General features: G+C 44.7%; 1 protein-coding gene across 2 annotated transcripts in view; it reads right to left on the bottom strand.

The window, feature by feature from the left end:
* Positions 1–16,787, bottom strand: part of cunh18orf21 (chromosome unknown C18orf21 homolog) — a 107,534-nt gene that overhangs the window by 7,828 nt on the left and 82,919 nt on the right. For both annotated transcript variants that reach the window (XM_070874391.1, XM_070874392.1), the window contains exon 5: positions 11,812–12,035. In XM_070874391.1, the coding sequence (XP_070730492.1) occupies positions 11,812–12,035 (224 nt within the window). The remainder of the gene's footprint in view (positions 1–11,811; positions 12,036–16,787) is intronic.

Below are 16,787 nucleotides of genomic sequence, written 5' to 3' on the forward strand. Positions count from 1 at the left end.
ACCCCTGAATGGCCTAACTCTAATTTTCAGGTTCTACCCACCTGTTCTGGGCTCCTTTTTATTCAAGGGAATAATACATACGCATTTAAGTGAAAGCTAGATAAACACGAGGGAGAAAGGAATAGAAGGTTTTGCGGATAGGGTTAAATGAAGAGGGCGTGAAGGCTCATGTGGCATAGACTAGTTGGGCCTAGTCTATGCAACCTATCCCCATAATGTAATCCTTTTAGTCAGGTATCATCTGGGCTGCACCTGCTCCCAGGCTAATAAATCCTTTCTGAGGTGTGGTGCCCAGACCCGAACACAGTATTCCAAATGGGGTCTAACCAGAGCCTTATATAACTAACATAACTTACACCCCTTTATATTCCAGCCCCTTTGAGATAAAGGTAAACATTCCATTAGCCTTTTAACTTAGAATGGAGTAAGTATAGATTTTTGTATGCTCAGAAAAACCTTGCCTACATTATAAATCAGGCGTAGGGAACGAGAGATTGGGGGGGAGAAAGGAGGGTTTACAAACATTAAACACTTCACTTTTACAAATAAAGAGCCATCATCAATAATAAATGATAAATAAATTAATAAGTGAATTTTAAAAAATTAATTAAAAAAACAACCAATAAATAAATAATTAACTTTCTACTCACCGACTGCAACACCGGGAACCGGGCCCTCTGTGTGTCTCTCTCTCTGTCTCTCTCTCATGTCTGTCTCGGTCAGTGTCTCTCTCTCCCTCTCTCTGTCTCAGTCAGTGTCTCTTTCTCGTGCTCTCTGTCTCGGTCAGTGTCTGTCTGTGTGTCTCTCTCTCTCTCTGTCAGCGTCTGTCTCTCTCTCTCTCTCGATCAGTGTCACTCTCTCTCTGTCTCGGTCAGTGTCTCTCTCTCTCTCGGTCAGCGTCTGTCTCTCTCTGTGTCTCGGTCAGTGTCTCTCTCTGTCTCTTTCTCTCTCTCGGTCAGCGTCTCTAACAGCGAGGGGTGGGGGGGTAGGTGGAGAGAGAGGGGGTGGGTGGAGGGGTAGGAGAGAGGTGGTGGAGGGGTAGGAGAGAGGAGAGAGAGGGGAGGGGTGGGGGGGGGGAGAGAGAGGGGAGGGGTGTGGGGGAGAGAGGAGAGAGAGGGGAGGGGTGGGGGGGAGAGAGGAGAGAGAGGGGAGGGGTGGGGGGGAGAGAGGAGAGAGAGGGGAGGGGTGGGGGGGGGAGGGGTGGGGGGGAGAGGAGAGGGGGTGGAGAGAGATGGGGGTGGGGGGGAGAGGGGAGGGGGTGGGGGGGGAGAGGGGTGGGGGGGAGAGGGGAGGGGTGGGGGGGAGAGGAGAGAGGAGGGGGTGGGGGGAGAGGGGTTGGGGGAGAGGGGAGGGGGGAGAGGGGAGGGGGTGGGGGGAGAGGGGAGGGGGTGGGGGAGAGGGGAGGGGGTGGGGGGAGAGGAGAGGGGAGGGATTGGAGAGGAGAGGGGAGGGATTGGGGGGGAGGGGTTGGGGGGGGGGGAGGGGAGGGGGGAGGAGAAAGAGGAGGGGGGAGGAGAGAGAGGAGAGGGGAGAGGAGAGGAGGGGAGGGGGGGGCTGAACAGGCCCATCACCGTCGGCTCCAACGAGGACTTCGGGCGGACCCCGCCGCTGACTCCGAGGACTTCGGGCGAGGCCCGCCCCCCGCGAGAGGCCGGGCCCCGCCGCTGGCTCCAACGAGGACTTCGGGGGAATTCAAGCGGATCCTACACCCAGCGAGAGGCCGGGCGGGTGGGCCCCGCTGATTAGGTAAGATGTGTCAGGCCACTCGGCCCGGGATAGGGGAGATGTCCCTTTGGCCTGGGATAGGGTCGCTGCCCTGGAGACAGGACGCGCTAGGAGGGCCGGGAGCTACTGCGGACGCGTGCAGCTGCCGGCACTGTTTTTTGGTGCAGGACTGCAGCTCCGCCCCCAGCAGCTCCTGCTGAGCCGTGCCGAGCTGGAAACAGGCCTTCAGATATCGGAGAATCGCGAGGTAAGTATTCGGCGCAATTTTTGTTCTACAAATTAGGTGGGGCTCTCCGATGTGCGCCGTTCTAGCGGGGGTCCGAAACTTGAGCCCATAGACTGGCACTTTCATGTGATGTTTTCCTGTAACACCAGTAGGTGACACTCAAATAGGGTTTCCAATGTTAATCTAATCACTGGCCTGTAATGATTTCCTGCAACACCACAAATCACTCAAAATGTTTTTTAATGCTTCAACAAGCAGTTGCAGGCCATCTATCACTATCAGCACTGTAGTCTGACCCACCTGCTTAGTCTATATAGCCAGAGAGTGGTGAACCTGTGGAATTCTCTACCACAGAAAGTTGTTGAGGCCAATTCACTAAATATATTCAAAAAGGAGTTAGATGAGGTCCTTACTGCTAGGGGGATCAAGGGGTATGGCGAGAAAGCAGGAATGGGGTACTGAAGTTGAAATGTTCAGCCATGAACTCATTGAATGGCGGTGCAGGCTAGAAGGGCCGAATGGCCTACTCCTGCACCTATTTTCTATGTTTCTATGTTTCTATGTTTCTAAAAACCCTATAGTTTACACTGTGACTCTGGCCCCAAATGCCTTTGCGCCCAGCTGGTTTTTTAAAAATTCTGACGACGTTATAGCAGGGACCCAGGACAGACAGGCTGGAGGTACAGAGTATTGGTGCTTTCTGCTGAGGAGACCAGTAGTGCTAGGGACCATACAGACACTCACAGCCCAGCTGTTGCCTTAAACTGCAACTCATTACACTCTACCTGATCCACAGCCCATCCACTCTACCTCAAACTCTGTGGCCCACTCTACTTCAGATTATTTTTTTCCCCTGCTAATCTCCCCAATGACCAATTCTGGTCATTCAAGCCAATTGCCTGCCTCCATTCTGTTCTCCTCCACCTCTGCTCCCCAGGCTTTTACCTCTGCTCACCCATGTTGTTCTTCAGCCCACCAATTGCTGGCCCTTGGCTTCTGCCTTAATCTCTAGCTTCAACCCATCCCCTCTCCTGGTCAGTATATAATTTAACAACCTTTTCTAAAACTGAGATTAATTCATTTTCTCAGTGTCCCTAAACAAGCTTCTCGTAATTAAATGAATGTATCATTGCCTCTATGCTGGATATTAATTCCTCAAATCTTCCAGCTTTTCTTTCTCTCTAAATTCTATAATTCCTGTCAGTACTATCTATAATATTGGTCCTCTATATATTAAAAATCTTGTATATGCGCATATTTCCATCATCACAATTGACTGTTTTTATGTCATTTAAGATTGAAATTTCCTATCTAAACATTCAGAATGGAAATACTGTTATGTAAACAGCTGCATGTAATGATGTAGTTGCAGGCTGTGGCAAGTAGGTAGCACAGTGGGCCAAGTTTCTATCCTAAATCTGTTGTGTTATGTTACTTTAACAAAATTATATTAATGAACTGACTGTGGGCAATGGGAAACATACAATTGATTATGTCTCCACCATACAACGCCGACTTCAAAATAAATAATTCAGTCTCTACAACACCCATATAACAGACCCAAAAGTATTATTGATACATAGTTCTGCTGGACTCTAAAGATCTAAATTTATTCATGAAACCATTCATATTTATTCATATACTCTATGTATTTCCCTCATACTACTTGTTAATCTGCAAATATAATATTTAATATAGTACTGAATTGTACCAGTCAACATCTAAATAATTTATTGGCTAACACTACACGACCCACTTGCCAAAAATGAATAATTCCTTTTCTACACCTACAAATTGATTAATCAAATCTTCATACTTCACTTAATTTGCTAGCTCAGTACTTTGAAAATGGTTCTGTGCACAAATGTATATATTTAATCAAATAATGCCCCCACCATATAAGGCATGGGAAAAAATAACTAGCTGATATCATTTAAAACAAAAAGGTCCTTACTTCCCATGTGCAAAGCCACACAAGATTAACTCGTAAAATATATAAAATTTACATTTATCATGGACAAATCTGGCAGTTGATACAACACATTTTAATACAGATGCAAAACTACTTTAGAAATAAATATAAAAACAGGAGATCAGCCATTCCCTACTGTGTTTTGTTATCTTCTGGAGATCAAAAATTTACAACACCTGTTAATCTATGGAGGAACAATTACCCTGTAATTAACGCCAGGACATACGCAGCAGGAATTAGACTCCCAGTTGATCTCAGGATGTGTCCATAATCGGACTTAGTGACCTTTAATGAACCGGTCAACTTACAAAGTTTAATTTTAGTAGCCCAATACATTGTAAGTTACCTGGTATAATGCTCCGGTCGGTCCTTTTAGATCAGTGTACCCTCTTCACTTAGGCGGCAGCCATGGCTCAGTGGTAGCACTTTTGCTTCTGAATCAGCAGTTTGTGGCTTTAAGTCCTCCTCCAGAGACTTAAGCACATAATGTAAGCTAACACTTTAGTCAGGTTGACTAACCTAGTGTGTTGCCAACATTTTTTCTTTTTATTTCAGCAACATTTAGCAGCAGTCTCTGCATCACTCATTTCTTTTCTTAATAAATAGTTATTTGAAAAATTATTAAAGGGAGCAATAGTCCATTTGTTTTAATTCATTATATTTGAGGACAGAACTTTTTTTTGCCAACAGAATGGCCCTTCTAGTGAATGCGATTGCTTTGCTGAATTTACAGCAGTTATTTTTGTTGGAAATTGCTATGAAATTGATGATCACTTTTGGTGAAAGAAATATTCTTTACAGAATTTAAATCTCAAGACATAATTTATCTAAATTAGTCAAGGAAGCTGCTTTCCAACTAAGCAATGTAGGCTCGTTTTAGTAAATGAGGCTAACCAAAGTTTTTTTTGTTGGTATTATTTAACAGTACCATCCTGGGGTTTGAAAAATGAACTCATGTAGTGAAATAGAATAGAATGCCCTCAGACCAAGTCCAGCTCACAACCCCCTTTCACCCTTCACTCTGCCCCACAAGCTGCTGCTGGTGCCTTTCATCTTCAACTCAGTGAAACATCTCCGGCCTAGAGGATTGGAAAAGGCTGCTCACGGATTGCTGGATTTAGACCAGAGTGCAGTATTTTTGCACCAATCAGGAATCAGCCTTCACCAGTAGGTCAGGCCTGAGAAATTTCAAGAGTTGATGCTGTAGCTTACACCTTTTCAAGCTTTGGTGTAGGGATGGGAGAGAATGTTATTTTGTACAGGAGGCTTTCTGTTCTGTGTTATTATATGCAGCTGACTCACTGGTTGTGACAGTGCTCCTAAAGATTGGATAGCCTTGATCTAATGTATAACATACATTCCATGCTCTTAACTTATAAATGGGAATCCACAATAAGATAGGATGTGAATTATGGTCGACAAATATAATCACCTATTGTTATGTGAATATATCAAGCAACAATATACTTTCCTGTGATCTTCCTGTATTGGTTCTTTCTCTGGTAATGGAATTTCAGATCATTGTTCGTAGTAAATCAGAAAGGAGTTGGGTGCATTGGGAAATATGAATATATTTATTGTAAGTGGAATTTGAAAAATTTGGGGCATTATGTTTGTGCTTTGCTATCAGGGAAATGTGTTATTTTAGTGCTCAATGCTGCTGCTGTCGTTGGGTGTAATCAGCGTTTAAACACTGGTTTCATTGGATTAGCGAGGTATAATCGCACTACTTTACCATGGGGTGGCAGTGTGTTCAGTAGGTAATCATAGTGCTTGAGCACCAGAGGCGCTATGTTTATAGCTTTTATATGACAGGATGAGACAGAGTAGCTGCAGAGGGGATCAGTGTGTGTGGCTAGATGAAGAGAAAGGCATAATGGAGGAGGGAATGATCTGCTCATGGTGAAAGATGAGCATTTCACACTTGGGTTGATCAGAGACCAATCAGATGGGCACTGGGTAAAAGAAAAGACTTGCATTTATATAGCGCCTTTCATGACAACCGGACGTCTCAAAGCGCTTTATAGCCAATAAAAGTACTTTTTGAAGTGTAGTCACTGTTGTAAACATGGACCATATACAGCAGACATCTCAAGTCGCTGGAGAAATACCACCAACGATTTTTCTGCAAGATCCTACAAATCCCCTGGGAGGACAGATGCACCAACATTAGCGTCCTTGACCAGGCCAACATCCCCAGCATTGAAGCACTAACCACACTTGATCAGCTCCGCTGGGCAGGTCACATAGTTCGCATGCCAGTCACGAGACTCCTAAAGCAAGCGCTCTACTCGGAACTCCTTCACGGCAAACGAGCCAAAGGTGGGCAGAGGAAAGGTTACAAGGACACTCTCAAAGTCTCCCTGATAAAGTGCAACATCCCCACTGACACCTGGGAGACCCTGGCCAAAGACTGCCCTAAGTGGACGAAGCAGATCCGGGAGGGCACTGAGCACCTCGAGTCTCGTCGCCAAAATCAAGCACAGGCAGCGGAAAGAGCGTGTGGCAAACCAGTCCCATCCATCCCTTCCCTTAACGACTATCTGCCCCACCTGTGACAGAGACTGGTTCTCGTATTGGACTGTACAGTCACCCAAGAACTCATGTTAAGAATGGAAGCAAGTCTTCCTCGATTCTGAGGGTCTGCCAATGACTGACTGTTGTAATATGGGAAATGCGGCAGCCAACTTGCGCAAAGCAAACTCGCGTAAACACCAATGACCAGATAATCTGTTTTTGTTATGTTGATTGAGGGCTAAATATTGACCAGGATACCGGGCATAACTCCCCTGCTCTTCTTCAAAATAGTGCCACGGGATCTTTTACGTCCACCTGAGAAAGCAGACAAGGCCTCGGTTTAACGTCTCATCCAAAAGACGGCACCTCCCTCAGCACTGTACTGGAGAGTCAGCCTAGATTTATGTGCTCAAGCTCCTGGAGTGGGACTAAAACCCACAACCTTCCGACTCAGAGGCGAGAGTGCTACCCACTGAGCCACAGCTGACACTGTAGAGAAAAGTAGGCCCAGCAGTTGAAGCAGTGACGTGTGGATGCATGATTATTGAGTCAACCAAGAGTTAGGTGGGAAAAGGAAAATAAATCATAGGAAATTAATACATTTTTTATCGACTGTTTTTCGAGGTTCAGGGCAGCTAGTGCAGTTTTCGGGTGGAAACACATTCCAAACTGGAGCCAAAAACTTGATGCTTAGGCCCCTGACATAGGAGTAGCCATTACAGACTAAAAGTTTTGAGAGGGATTTATAACTTTGCACTGTAATTTATAATTTTAAATTGATTAATTTTTCATCGGTTTATGTTATAAATGTTCAGTTTTAAGAACATAAGAAATCGGAGGAGTAGGGCACCTGGCTCCTCAAGCCTGCTCTGCCATTCAATAAGATCATGGCTGACCTGATCATGGACTATTAGTGGGCAACACTTGGTGAATTCTGCTTCACAATGATAAGAGCCGACATCGAAGGATCAAAAAGCGACGTCGCTATGAACGCTTGGCCACCACAAGCCAGTTATCTCTGTGGCAACTTTTCTGACACCTCCTGCTTAAAACCCAAAAGGTCAGAAGGATCGTGATGCCCCGCTTTCACAGTCTGTATTCATACCAAAAATCAAGATCAAGCGCGCTTTTGCCCTTCTGCTCCACGGGAGGTTTCTGTCCTCCGAGCTCACCTTAGGACACCTATGTTACAGGTGTACCGCCCCAGTCAAACTCCCCATCTGCCACTGTCCCCGGAGCGGGTCACGTTTGTTAGTTCAGAAGTCTTTAATTATGACAATTAAGAAATTTGCATATGAGGCAATCAACTGTAAGAATTTGCTTATAATTGAGTGTAACCGTGAACAGCGACAAAAGTACAATGCAACGGATAGGAATTCACCCCTGATTGGCCTCCCATTTTCCAACCTCTAAACTTCAGTTTATTCAAAACTCTGCTGTCCATATCTTATCCAAATTCCACTCGCCCATCCCTGTCCTCACTGACCTACATGGCTCCCGGTGCCCCAACACCTCAAATGTAAAATTCACATGCTTATGTTAAGTTGCCCCATAGCTTTGCCCTTCTCTATCTCTGTATCCCACTGCCCAAACTCTCCATAAAATCGTAAGAAATAGGAGCAGGAGTAGGCCACCCGGCCCAGCGAGCCTGCTCCGCTATTTAATAAGATCATGGCTGATCTGATCATGGATTCAGCTCCACTTCCCTGCCCACTCCCCATAACCCTTTATTCCCTTATCGCTCAAAAATCTGTCTATCTCCGCCTTAAATATATTCAATGACCCAGCCTCCACAGCTCTCTGGGGCAGTGAATTCCATAGATTTACAACCCTGAGAAGAAATTCCTCCTCATCTCAGTTTTAAATGGGCAGCCCCTTATTCTGAGACTATGTCTCCCAGTTTTACTTTCCCCTACGAGTGGAAATATCCTCTCTACATCCACCTTGTCGAGCCCCCTCATTATCTTATATGTTTCGATAAGATCACCTCTCATTCTTCTGAACTCCAATGTGTATAGGCCCAAACTACTCAACCTATCTTCATAAGTCAAACCCCTCATCTCCGGAATCAACCTAGTGAACCTTCTCTGAACAGCCTTCAATGCAAGTATATCCTTCCTTAAATACGAAGACCAAAACTGTATGCAGTACTTCAGATGTGACCTCACCAATACCCTGTGCAGTTGTAGTAGGACTTCTCTGCTTTTATACACTATCCCCCTTGCAATAATTTGCCTTCCTGATTACTTGCTGTACCTGCATACTAATTTTTTGTGTTTCATGCACAAGGACCCCCAGGTCACTCTGTACTGCAGCACTTTGCAATTTGCAATTTTTTCCCATTTAAATTATAATTTGCTTTGTTATTTTTTCTGCCAAAGTGGATAACCTCACATTTTCCCACATTATACTCCATCTGCTAAATTTTTGCCCACTCACTTAACCTTTGCAGATTTTTGTGTCCTCCTCACAATTTGCTTTCCCACCCATCTTTGTATCAGGAGCAAACTTGGCTACATTACACTTGGTCCCTTCATCCAAGTCATTGTAAATAGTTGAGGACCCAGCAGCGATCCCTGAGGCACCCCACTAGTCACTGTTTACCAACCGGAAAATGACCCATTTATTCCGACTCTCTATTTTCTGTTAGTTAGCCAATCCTCTATCCATGCTAATATATTACCCCCAATCCCGTGAACTTTTATCTTGTGCGGTAACCTTTTATGTGGCACCTTATCGAATGCCTTCTGGAAATCCAAATACACCACATCCACTGGTTCTCCCTTATCCACCCTGCTCGTTACATCCTCAAAGACTCATCCTCATGCCTCTGACTTCTTGTGCAACACTCCATCCCTTTATCCCACCATCGACTGAAAGACCCCATGCTCTGAATTCCCTTCCTAAACCCCTATGCTGTCTCCTTTAAGACTATCCTTAAAATTCACCTTTTTGACCAAGTTTATGGCAACTCCTCCTAATTTCTCTTCTTTGGCATGGTGTCCATTTTACACAGTGGAACATCTTTCTACATTAAAGGTGTTATATTAATGCACATTATTGCTGTTAAAAGGGGAATTAGCTTCTGTAGAAATTGTTCACCATCTCAAATATAATTATGTGCACTTCTCAGCTACCTCATTGTCCAATGTTATGCTTTTAAACTCTTGGATTGAGGTGACCTGGAAAGAGACATTTTATGAAGAACTACTTTTTTTGTGACATCATAAAGTTTCACTATGGTGACATCATGGATGGGAACTTAGAAATTTTGTATTAAATATGATACATTGTGGTTAATTTTAAACCATTTTATCATTCACAATTATTAGGGGGTGAAATTGCGTATCGCCCGTTTGGGGGCGGTAACTTGACAGGAGCCGGTAGTGTCTCCCCCCCCCCCCCCCCCAGGTGAAAACACCTGTTCCATCTGGTGCCCCCCCTTCCCTCCCCCCCTCACCACCCCCCCCCCCACCCCCTCCACGCCTCCCCTCCCCTCCCCCACCTCCCCTCCCCGGAGAGCTAATGGGAGGTGCACAGCATGCCAATTTTGCCCCCTTAATCTTAAAGAAAAGGAACAAAGTGACATTTAGATTTTCAACAGACCAACCAAATTATCACTTACCCAAAGGTTACCTTAAAAATCACTCTCCCACATTCATCCCCCCGAAACACACAAGTTCATAAACAGACTACTCCCACCAGACTCAGCTCTTGAGACACTGTACCCCATCCCAATTCCCCATCCTTTCACAAAGACACTGCTCCAACACCCCAGATTCATCCTGGCACTCTTCTCCCTCTTTGCCATGAACTCAACCTGGCACACTCTTCCCCTATAACCCAGTTAAATGGTGCCCAGTTCCCCAGTTCAAAGTGGCAGTCTACCTATCTCAAGAGTTTGCACTGGTACTCTTTCCGCACACCATCCTGTTCATGCTGGCACTCTCCTCCACTCCCTTTATTGCCATTGAATTACTTCCCCTTCATTGCCATCCTTTTTCCCTTACCTTGCCATCTATTTTACCCATTCATTGCCACCCATTTACCCCATTCAATTGCCATCCATTCCTCCCCAATTCCATGCTGCTAATATAAAGGACTGAGTGGCTCACTTCTCTCTGTTCTGCTGCTAGCACTAAGGGACAGTAGTAGTGGGTCTTTGTATACCTATGTAATGGTGGACTCCTACTTTTGTGAGCATTCTTGCCTATATATAATTCGTGCCCTAGCAAAAGCTGCAGCATGGACAGGAGAGAGTGACCTGGTCCAGTATACTAACAGTTGGACTTGGGAAGAAGTGGGGCGGGTGGCGGGGGCAACTAAGCCTAGTCTACTGTGACTTATGTCAGCAAATACTACCATGCTGATTGAGCCCCCAAAATGCTGACTGTTGGTGTGAAACACTGATCATTGGCATGAATGCAGAAGGACCAGAACCATCGGAATTTCTTTTTAACCAAGAGGCTTTGATCATCAACATACTGACCTAAAGTAGGTAACAAATACTATGGTGGTTGTATATTGGTGTGTCTACAATGAAACAAATATTTTACCACTTTGCCCTGTTCCATGTTAAAATGACTGCTGGTGTGGTAAAACCCTGATGCAGATATCTTCTTGCTCATTACTGTTGATCATCTAGATTAGGGGTTTACAAAGTGTGGAACAATAGGCCACTAATGGCTCTCAAGCTGCCAATCTGACCCTCAAAATCGAGGCAACTTAGTCCTATTCAGAGAGATATTTCTTATTTGCTGCTTTTTGTACTCATTACTGGATAAATTCTCAATCGAAACTCCAGGATCTGTCAGTATTGTATTAGCAACTAGAAAAACATAAAATTTACAGCACAGAAACAGGCCATTCAGACCAACAGTGCTCAGGCTCTACACAAGCCTCCTCCCACCCTATTTATCTAACCCTATCTGCATAGCCTTCCAGCAAACATGCAAATTAATGGTAACAAAAGGCTCCACAATAGAAATTCGTGCAGCCCTTGAAGACCAAAAGCTTGGACATCCCAGACATCCATTAAGTAATTTTTAAACCAACAAAAACCTACAAATAGGTTTGTTGAAAATGCTTCCTACATTTCTGTGTGCACCCCATCTTTTCATTTATATGCAGTTAATCACGTTTTGCAACAGCCTGACTTTGTGAATTGAGCACACATGAAACAGATGGAGTCTACAGGGATTTTTCCCACAGAATTATAAAATTACCATAAGAAGAGGAGAGAAAAGGTTTCTACAATTAATTCAATGCTTCTTCAGAATATTAGTTGACTTGAAGAGGTTACGACAACAGCAGGAAATGTTGATTTTAATACACATCCATTGGAAATTATGTTAATAAAATATATAATTACCGTGGAGTGGTAGTTGGGCTCTTGCTTTTAGAACTTGATTTATTCAGATGTGGAGAATAGCTGGTTGCTTGCCCTGTGGACTGTGGCGTTCTTCTTGCTTCAAGTGTCTTCATGTCCGTTTTTGTCTTATTTAAGCTTCTGGGGATGCGGGGCACTGCAGCGAGACAGGTCCTGTTCGCTCCATAGAATCTTGAAGTTTCTTTACACGTGTAGCACGTAACCAACTGCAGGGATTTAAAAAAAATATATAGCTAATACACAGGTGGATTCATACATTCAGTTTAAAAGTACAGGTTTATATAAATAGGAATAATTATACACTTCAGAACAAATGACAAGTGTCCTCCAAAACCACTACAGGAAAGCAGAAGTCCACGGGGGTGACCTGCTAATTCATCGAAGGAATCCTGGAAACCTTTCAGCGTAATTTTCAATTTTCCTCATCAGTTATATGCAGTACATATACACTTTTCAGTAGTACAAAACTAGCTTTTGGTTTCTATAAGGCTTTGGGTATGCTGCCACAAGAGAATGCCATTAAAACAAGATGATTTTCTCGCTGTCTTTTTCGATGCCAAAGGACGAATATTACATTTTTGGTCATGTGCAGTATAGGGCTAATTCTGCACTCCCAATATAAAGCTATGCTTGCAGGGAGCATGGGTTGGACAAGCTGGACAATATTGTCGTCTTATCTCTGATCTGGACTCCCTTTGAATGTGCCTTTCCCATTTCGAGCACAATAATTGCCATTATATGCTTTTGAGGAAAGGTATCACAATGTGATTTATTGCTCTTTTTCCCCCTCCTCAAAAAATGCTTGTTGTTCAGTACTCATTCCTCATTATAAAGTACTTGGTGAACCTGGTGACAGTGACTATGACCAATGGCATGATACAAGAGGGAGAAGATTTGGTCCTTGTAGCTACACTAGTTTTGAAGCCATTGGATTGTTGTACAAACCTAACTGGTTCACTAATGTCTTTAAGGGAAGAAAACCTGCCGTCCTTACCTGGTCTGGCCTATATGTGATTCCAGACCCACAGCAATGTGGTTGCCTCTTAACTGCCCTCTGAAACAGCCTAGCAAGCCACTCAGGTGTATCAAACTGCTACAAAGTGTAATAAAACTGGATGATCTCAGCATTGTATTTGGACAGGACAATGGCACATCCAGCCCAGACGGCCCTACAAAGTCCTCCTCACTAACATCTGGGGACTTGTGCCAAAATTGGGAGAGCTGTCCCACAGACTAGTCAAGCAACAGTCTGACATAGTCATATTCACAGAATCATATCTTTCCGCCAATGTCCCAGAATCCTCCATCACTATCCTTGGGTATGTCCTATCTTGGCACGAGAGACCCACTAGAGATGGTGCCAGTGGTATACAGTTGGGAGGGAGTGGCGCTCGGAGTCCTCAACATGAAGTCTCATGGCATCAAGTCAAACATGGGTAAGGAAACCTCCTGCGCAATACCACCTACCACCCTCCCTCAGCTGATGAATCAGTACTCCTCTATACTGATCACCACTTGGAAGAAGCACTGAGGGTTGCAAGGACATAGAATGTACTCTGGCTGGGGGGCCTCAAAGTCCATCACCAAGAGTGCCACGATAGCACCATAACTGACCGAGCCGACAGAGTCCTGAAGGACATAGCTGGGCCTGCAGCAGATGGTGAGAACACCAAGATGAGGGAAAAATCTGCTTGACCTTATCCTCATTAATCTACCTGTCGCAGATGTATTTGTCCATGATTAGTAGGAGTGACCATCGCACAGTCCTTTTATAGACAAAGTTCTGTCCTCACCCTTCATGTTCTGTGACACTACCACTGCGCTAAATGGGATAGATTCAAAACAGATCAAAACCAGGCATGTATGAGGTGCCGTGGGCCATCAGCAGCATTGTATTCCACCACAATCTGTAACCTCATGGCCCGCATATCTCCTCACTCTCCCATTACCATAAAGCCAGTCAACCAATCGAGGCTCAATGAGGAGTGTAGAAGAGCATGCCAGGAGAAGCACCAGGCAGACCTGAAAATGAGGTACCAACCTTGTCAAGCTACAACACCGGACTACATATGCATGCTAAAAAGCAGAAGCAGCAGGCTATAAAGAGAGCCAAATGATCCAACAACCAATGAATCAGATCAAAGCTCTGCAGTCTTGCCCCATCCAGTCGTAAATGGTGGTGGACAATTAAACAATTAATGAGAGAAGGCTCCATGAATATCTCCATCCTTAACGATGGTGGAGCCCAGCATGCGAGTACAAAAGACAAGGCTGAAAGAAAAGGCTGAAGCTTTCGCAACTATCTTTAGCCAGAAGTGCTGAGTGGATAATCCACCTCGGTCTCCTCTTGAGGTGCTCACCATCACAGATGCCGGTCTTCAGTCAATTAGATTCACTCTACAAGATATCAATAAACAGCTGAGCGCACAGGATACACCAAAGGCTATGGGACCCAACAATATCCCGGCTATAGTGCCGAAAACTTGTGCTCCAGAACTAGCAGTACCTCTCGCCAGGCTGTTCCAGTACAGCTACAACACTGGCATCTACCTGACAATGTGGAAAATTGCCCAGGCATGTCCTGTCCAAAAGCAGGACAAATCCAATCCGGCCAATTATCGGCCCATCAGCCTACTCTCAATCATCAGCTAAGTGATGCAAGGTGTTGTCGGCAGTGAAAAAGACTTGCATTTATATTAACGCCTTTCACTACCACCAGACATCTCAAAGCACTTCACAGCCAATGAAGTACTTTTTGAAGTATAGTCATCATTGTAATGTAGGAAAGACAGCAGCTAATTTACACAGAGCAAGCTCCTACAAACAGCAATGTGATAATGAAAAATGATGTTGATTGAGAGGTAAATATTAGCCAGGACACCAGGGATAACTCTCCTGCTCTTCTTCAAAATAGTGCCATGGGATCTTTTCCGTCCACGTGGGCGAGCAGATGGTGCCTCGGTTTAACCTCTTATCCGAAAGACGGCACCTCCGACAGTGCAGCACTTCCTTAGTACTGCACTGGAGTGTCAACCTAGATTTGTGTGTTCAAGTCTCTGTTGTGGGACTTGAAACCACAACCTTCTGACTCAGACGCGAGGATGCTACCAACTGACACAGCTGTGCTATTAAACAGCACTTACTCATCAATATCCTGCTCACCGCTGCTTAGGTTGGGTTCCACCAGGACCACTTGGCTTCAGAGCTCATTACAGCCTTGGTCCAAACATGCACAAAAGAGCTGAGTTCCAGGTGAGATGAGAGTGACTGCCCACAATATCAAGGCAGCATTTGACTGAGTGTGGCACCAAGGAGCCCTAGTAAAATTGAAGCCAATGGGAATCGGGGGAAAGACTCTCAACTAACTGGAATTATATTTAACACAAAGGAAGATGGTTGTGGTTGTTGGAGGCTAATCATCTCAACCCTAAGACATTCCTGCGGGTATTTCTCAGGGCAGAGTCCTAGGCCCAACAATCCTCAGCTGCTTCATCAAAGACCTTCCCTCCATCAGAAGGTCAGAACTGGGGATATTCGCTGCTGATTGCATATGTTAATTTCCATTCGCAATACCTCAGATGAAGCAGTCTGTGCCTGAGTGCAGCAACGCCTGGACAATATGTAGGCTTGGGCTAATAAGGTGTCAAGTAACATTTGAGCCACACAAGTGCCAGGCAATGACCATCTCCAACAAAAGAAAGTCTAACCATCTCCCCATGACATTCAATGGCATTACCATCATTGAATCCTGGGGGGGGTGGGTCACCAATCACCAGAAACTTAATTGGTCTAGTCACATATATACTGTGACTACAAGTGCAGGTCAGAGACTGGGTATTCTGCACTGAGTGACTCTTCTCCTGACTTCCCAAAGCTTTCCACCATTTACAAGGTGCAAGTCGGGAGGGTGATAGAATACTCTCTACTTGCCTGGATGAGTGCAGCTTCAACAATATTCAAGAAGCTTGAAATCATCCAGGATAAAGCAGTCTGCTTGATTGGCACTCCCTCCATTATTGGCGCAATGTGGTTGCAGTGTGTACCATCTACAAGATGCACTGCAGCAACTCACCAAGATTTGTTCGACAGCACTTCCCAAAAGCCGCGACCTCTACCACCTAGAAGATCAAAAGCAGCAGGCGCATGGAACCACCACCAATGTTCCCTGTAAGCTGCGCAAGACACGCAGTAATGGGAATGTTCCCACGCAGGCCGCTCACTGGTTTCTGCATTGTAAATACCGTGCATGTGTGGAAATTTAAAGGGATTAAAAGAAACAGGTCACGCAGAACAAAGCACAGCTTACAGGGCACATTGACCAACATCACCTCCAAGTTACACACCATCCTGACTTGGAAATATATAGCCGTTCCTTCATAGTCGCTGGGTAAAAATCCTGGTACATTGCTTCAACACACGTACTGCAGTGGTTCAAGGCGGCGGCTCACCACCACCTTCTCAAAGGCAATTAGAGATGGACAATAAATACTGGCCTTGCCAGCGACCCACATCCTGTGAATGCAAAAATTTAAAAAAACGCAGTGCTGAACCTGAATTGTGCATCATGAGAATTCATAAGCAGATTAGCACCACTACAATTTAATACAAGTCTTTCAAATAACTGAATAATTTTGAGGTACCACCAGATTCATGTCTCCATTATAAATTGGACTATTGCTAGGTTTTCCCCAGTTTCTACTATAATGAATTACAGGTGAAACACCAACTCATTTCCAAGAAATAAGAGTACATTTTTATTTTTAGTGCTCTAGCAGAGCTTTGTGCAGTCGGAGCGCATGTTAGAAATTGAAGGTGCCCAAATTCCCAATATCCACTTCCAACTTGTGAAGCACAGTGCCAGAAGCACTAAAGACAAAAATTGACCGCATAATGTCAGAAAAAGAGCATGCATTTATACAGTAACTTTCACAACCTCAGGAAGTCCCAAAGCACTTCAC

Source organism: Pristiophorus japonicus, unplaced genomic scaffold (genome assembly GCF_044704955.1).
Source record: "Pristiophorus japonicus isolate sPriJap1 unplaced genomic scaffold, sPriJap1.hap1 HAP1_SCAFFOLD_801, whole genome shotgun sequence".
NCBI lineage: Eukaryota > Metazoa > Chordata > Chondrichthyes > Pristiophoridae > Pristiophorus > Pristiophorus japonicus.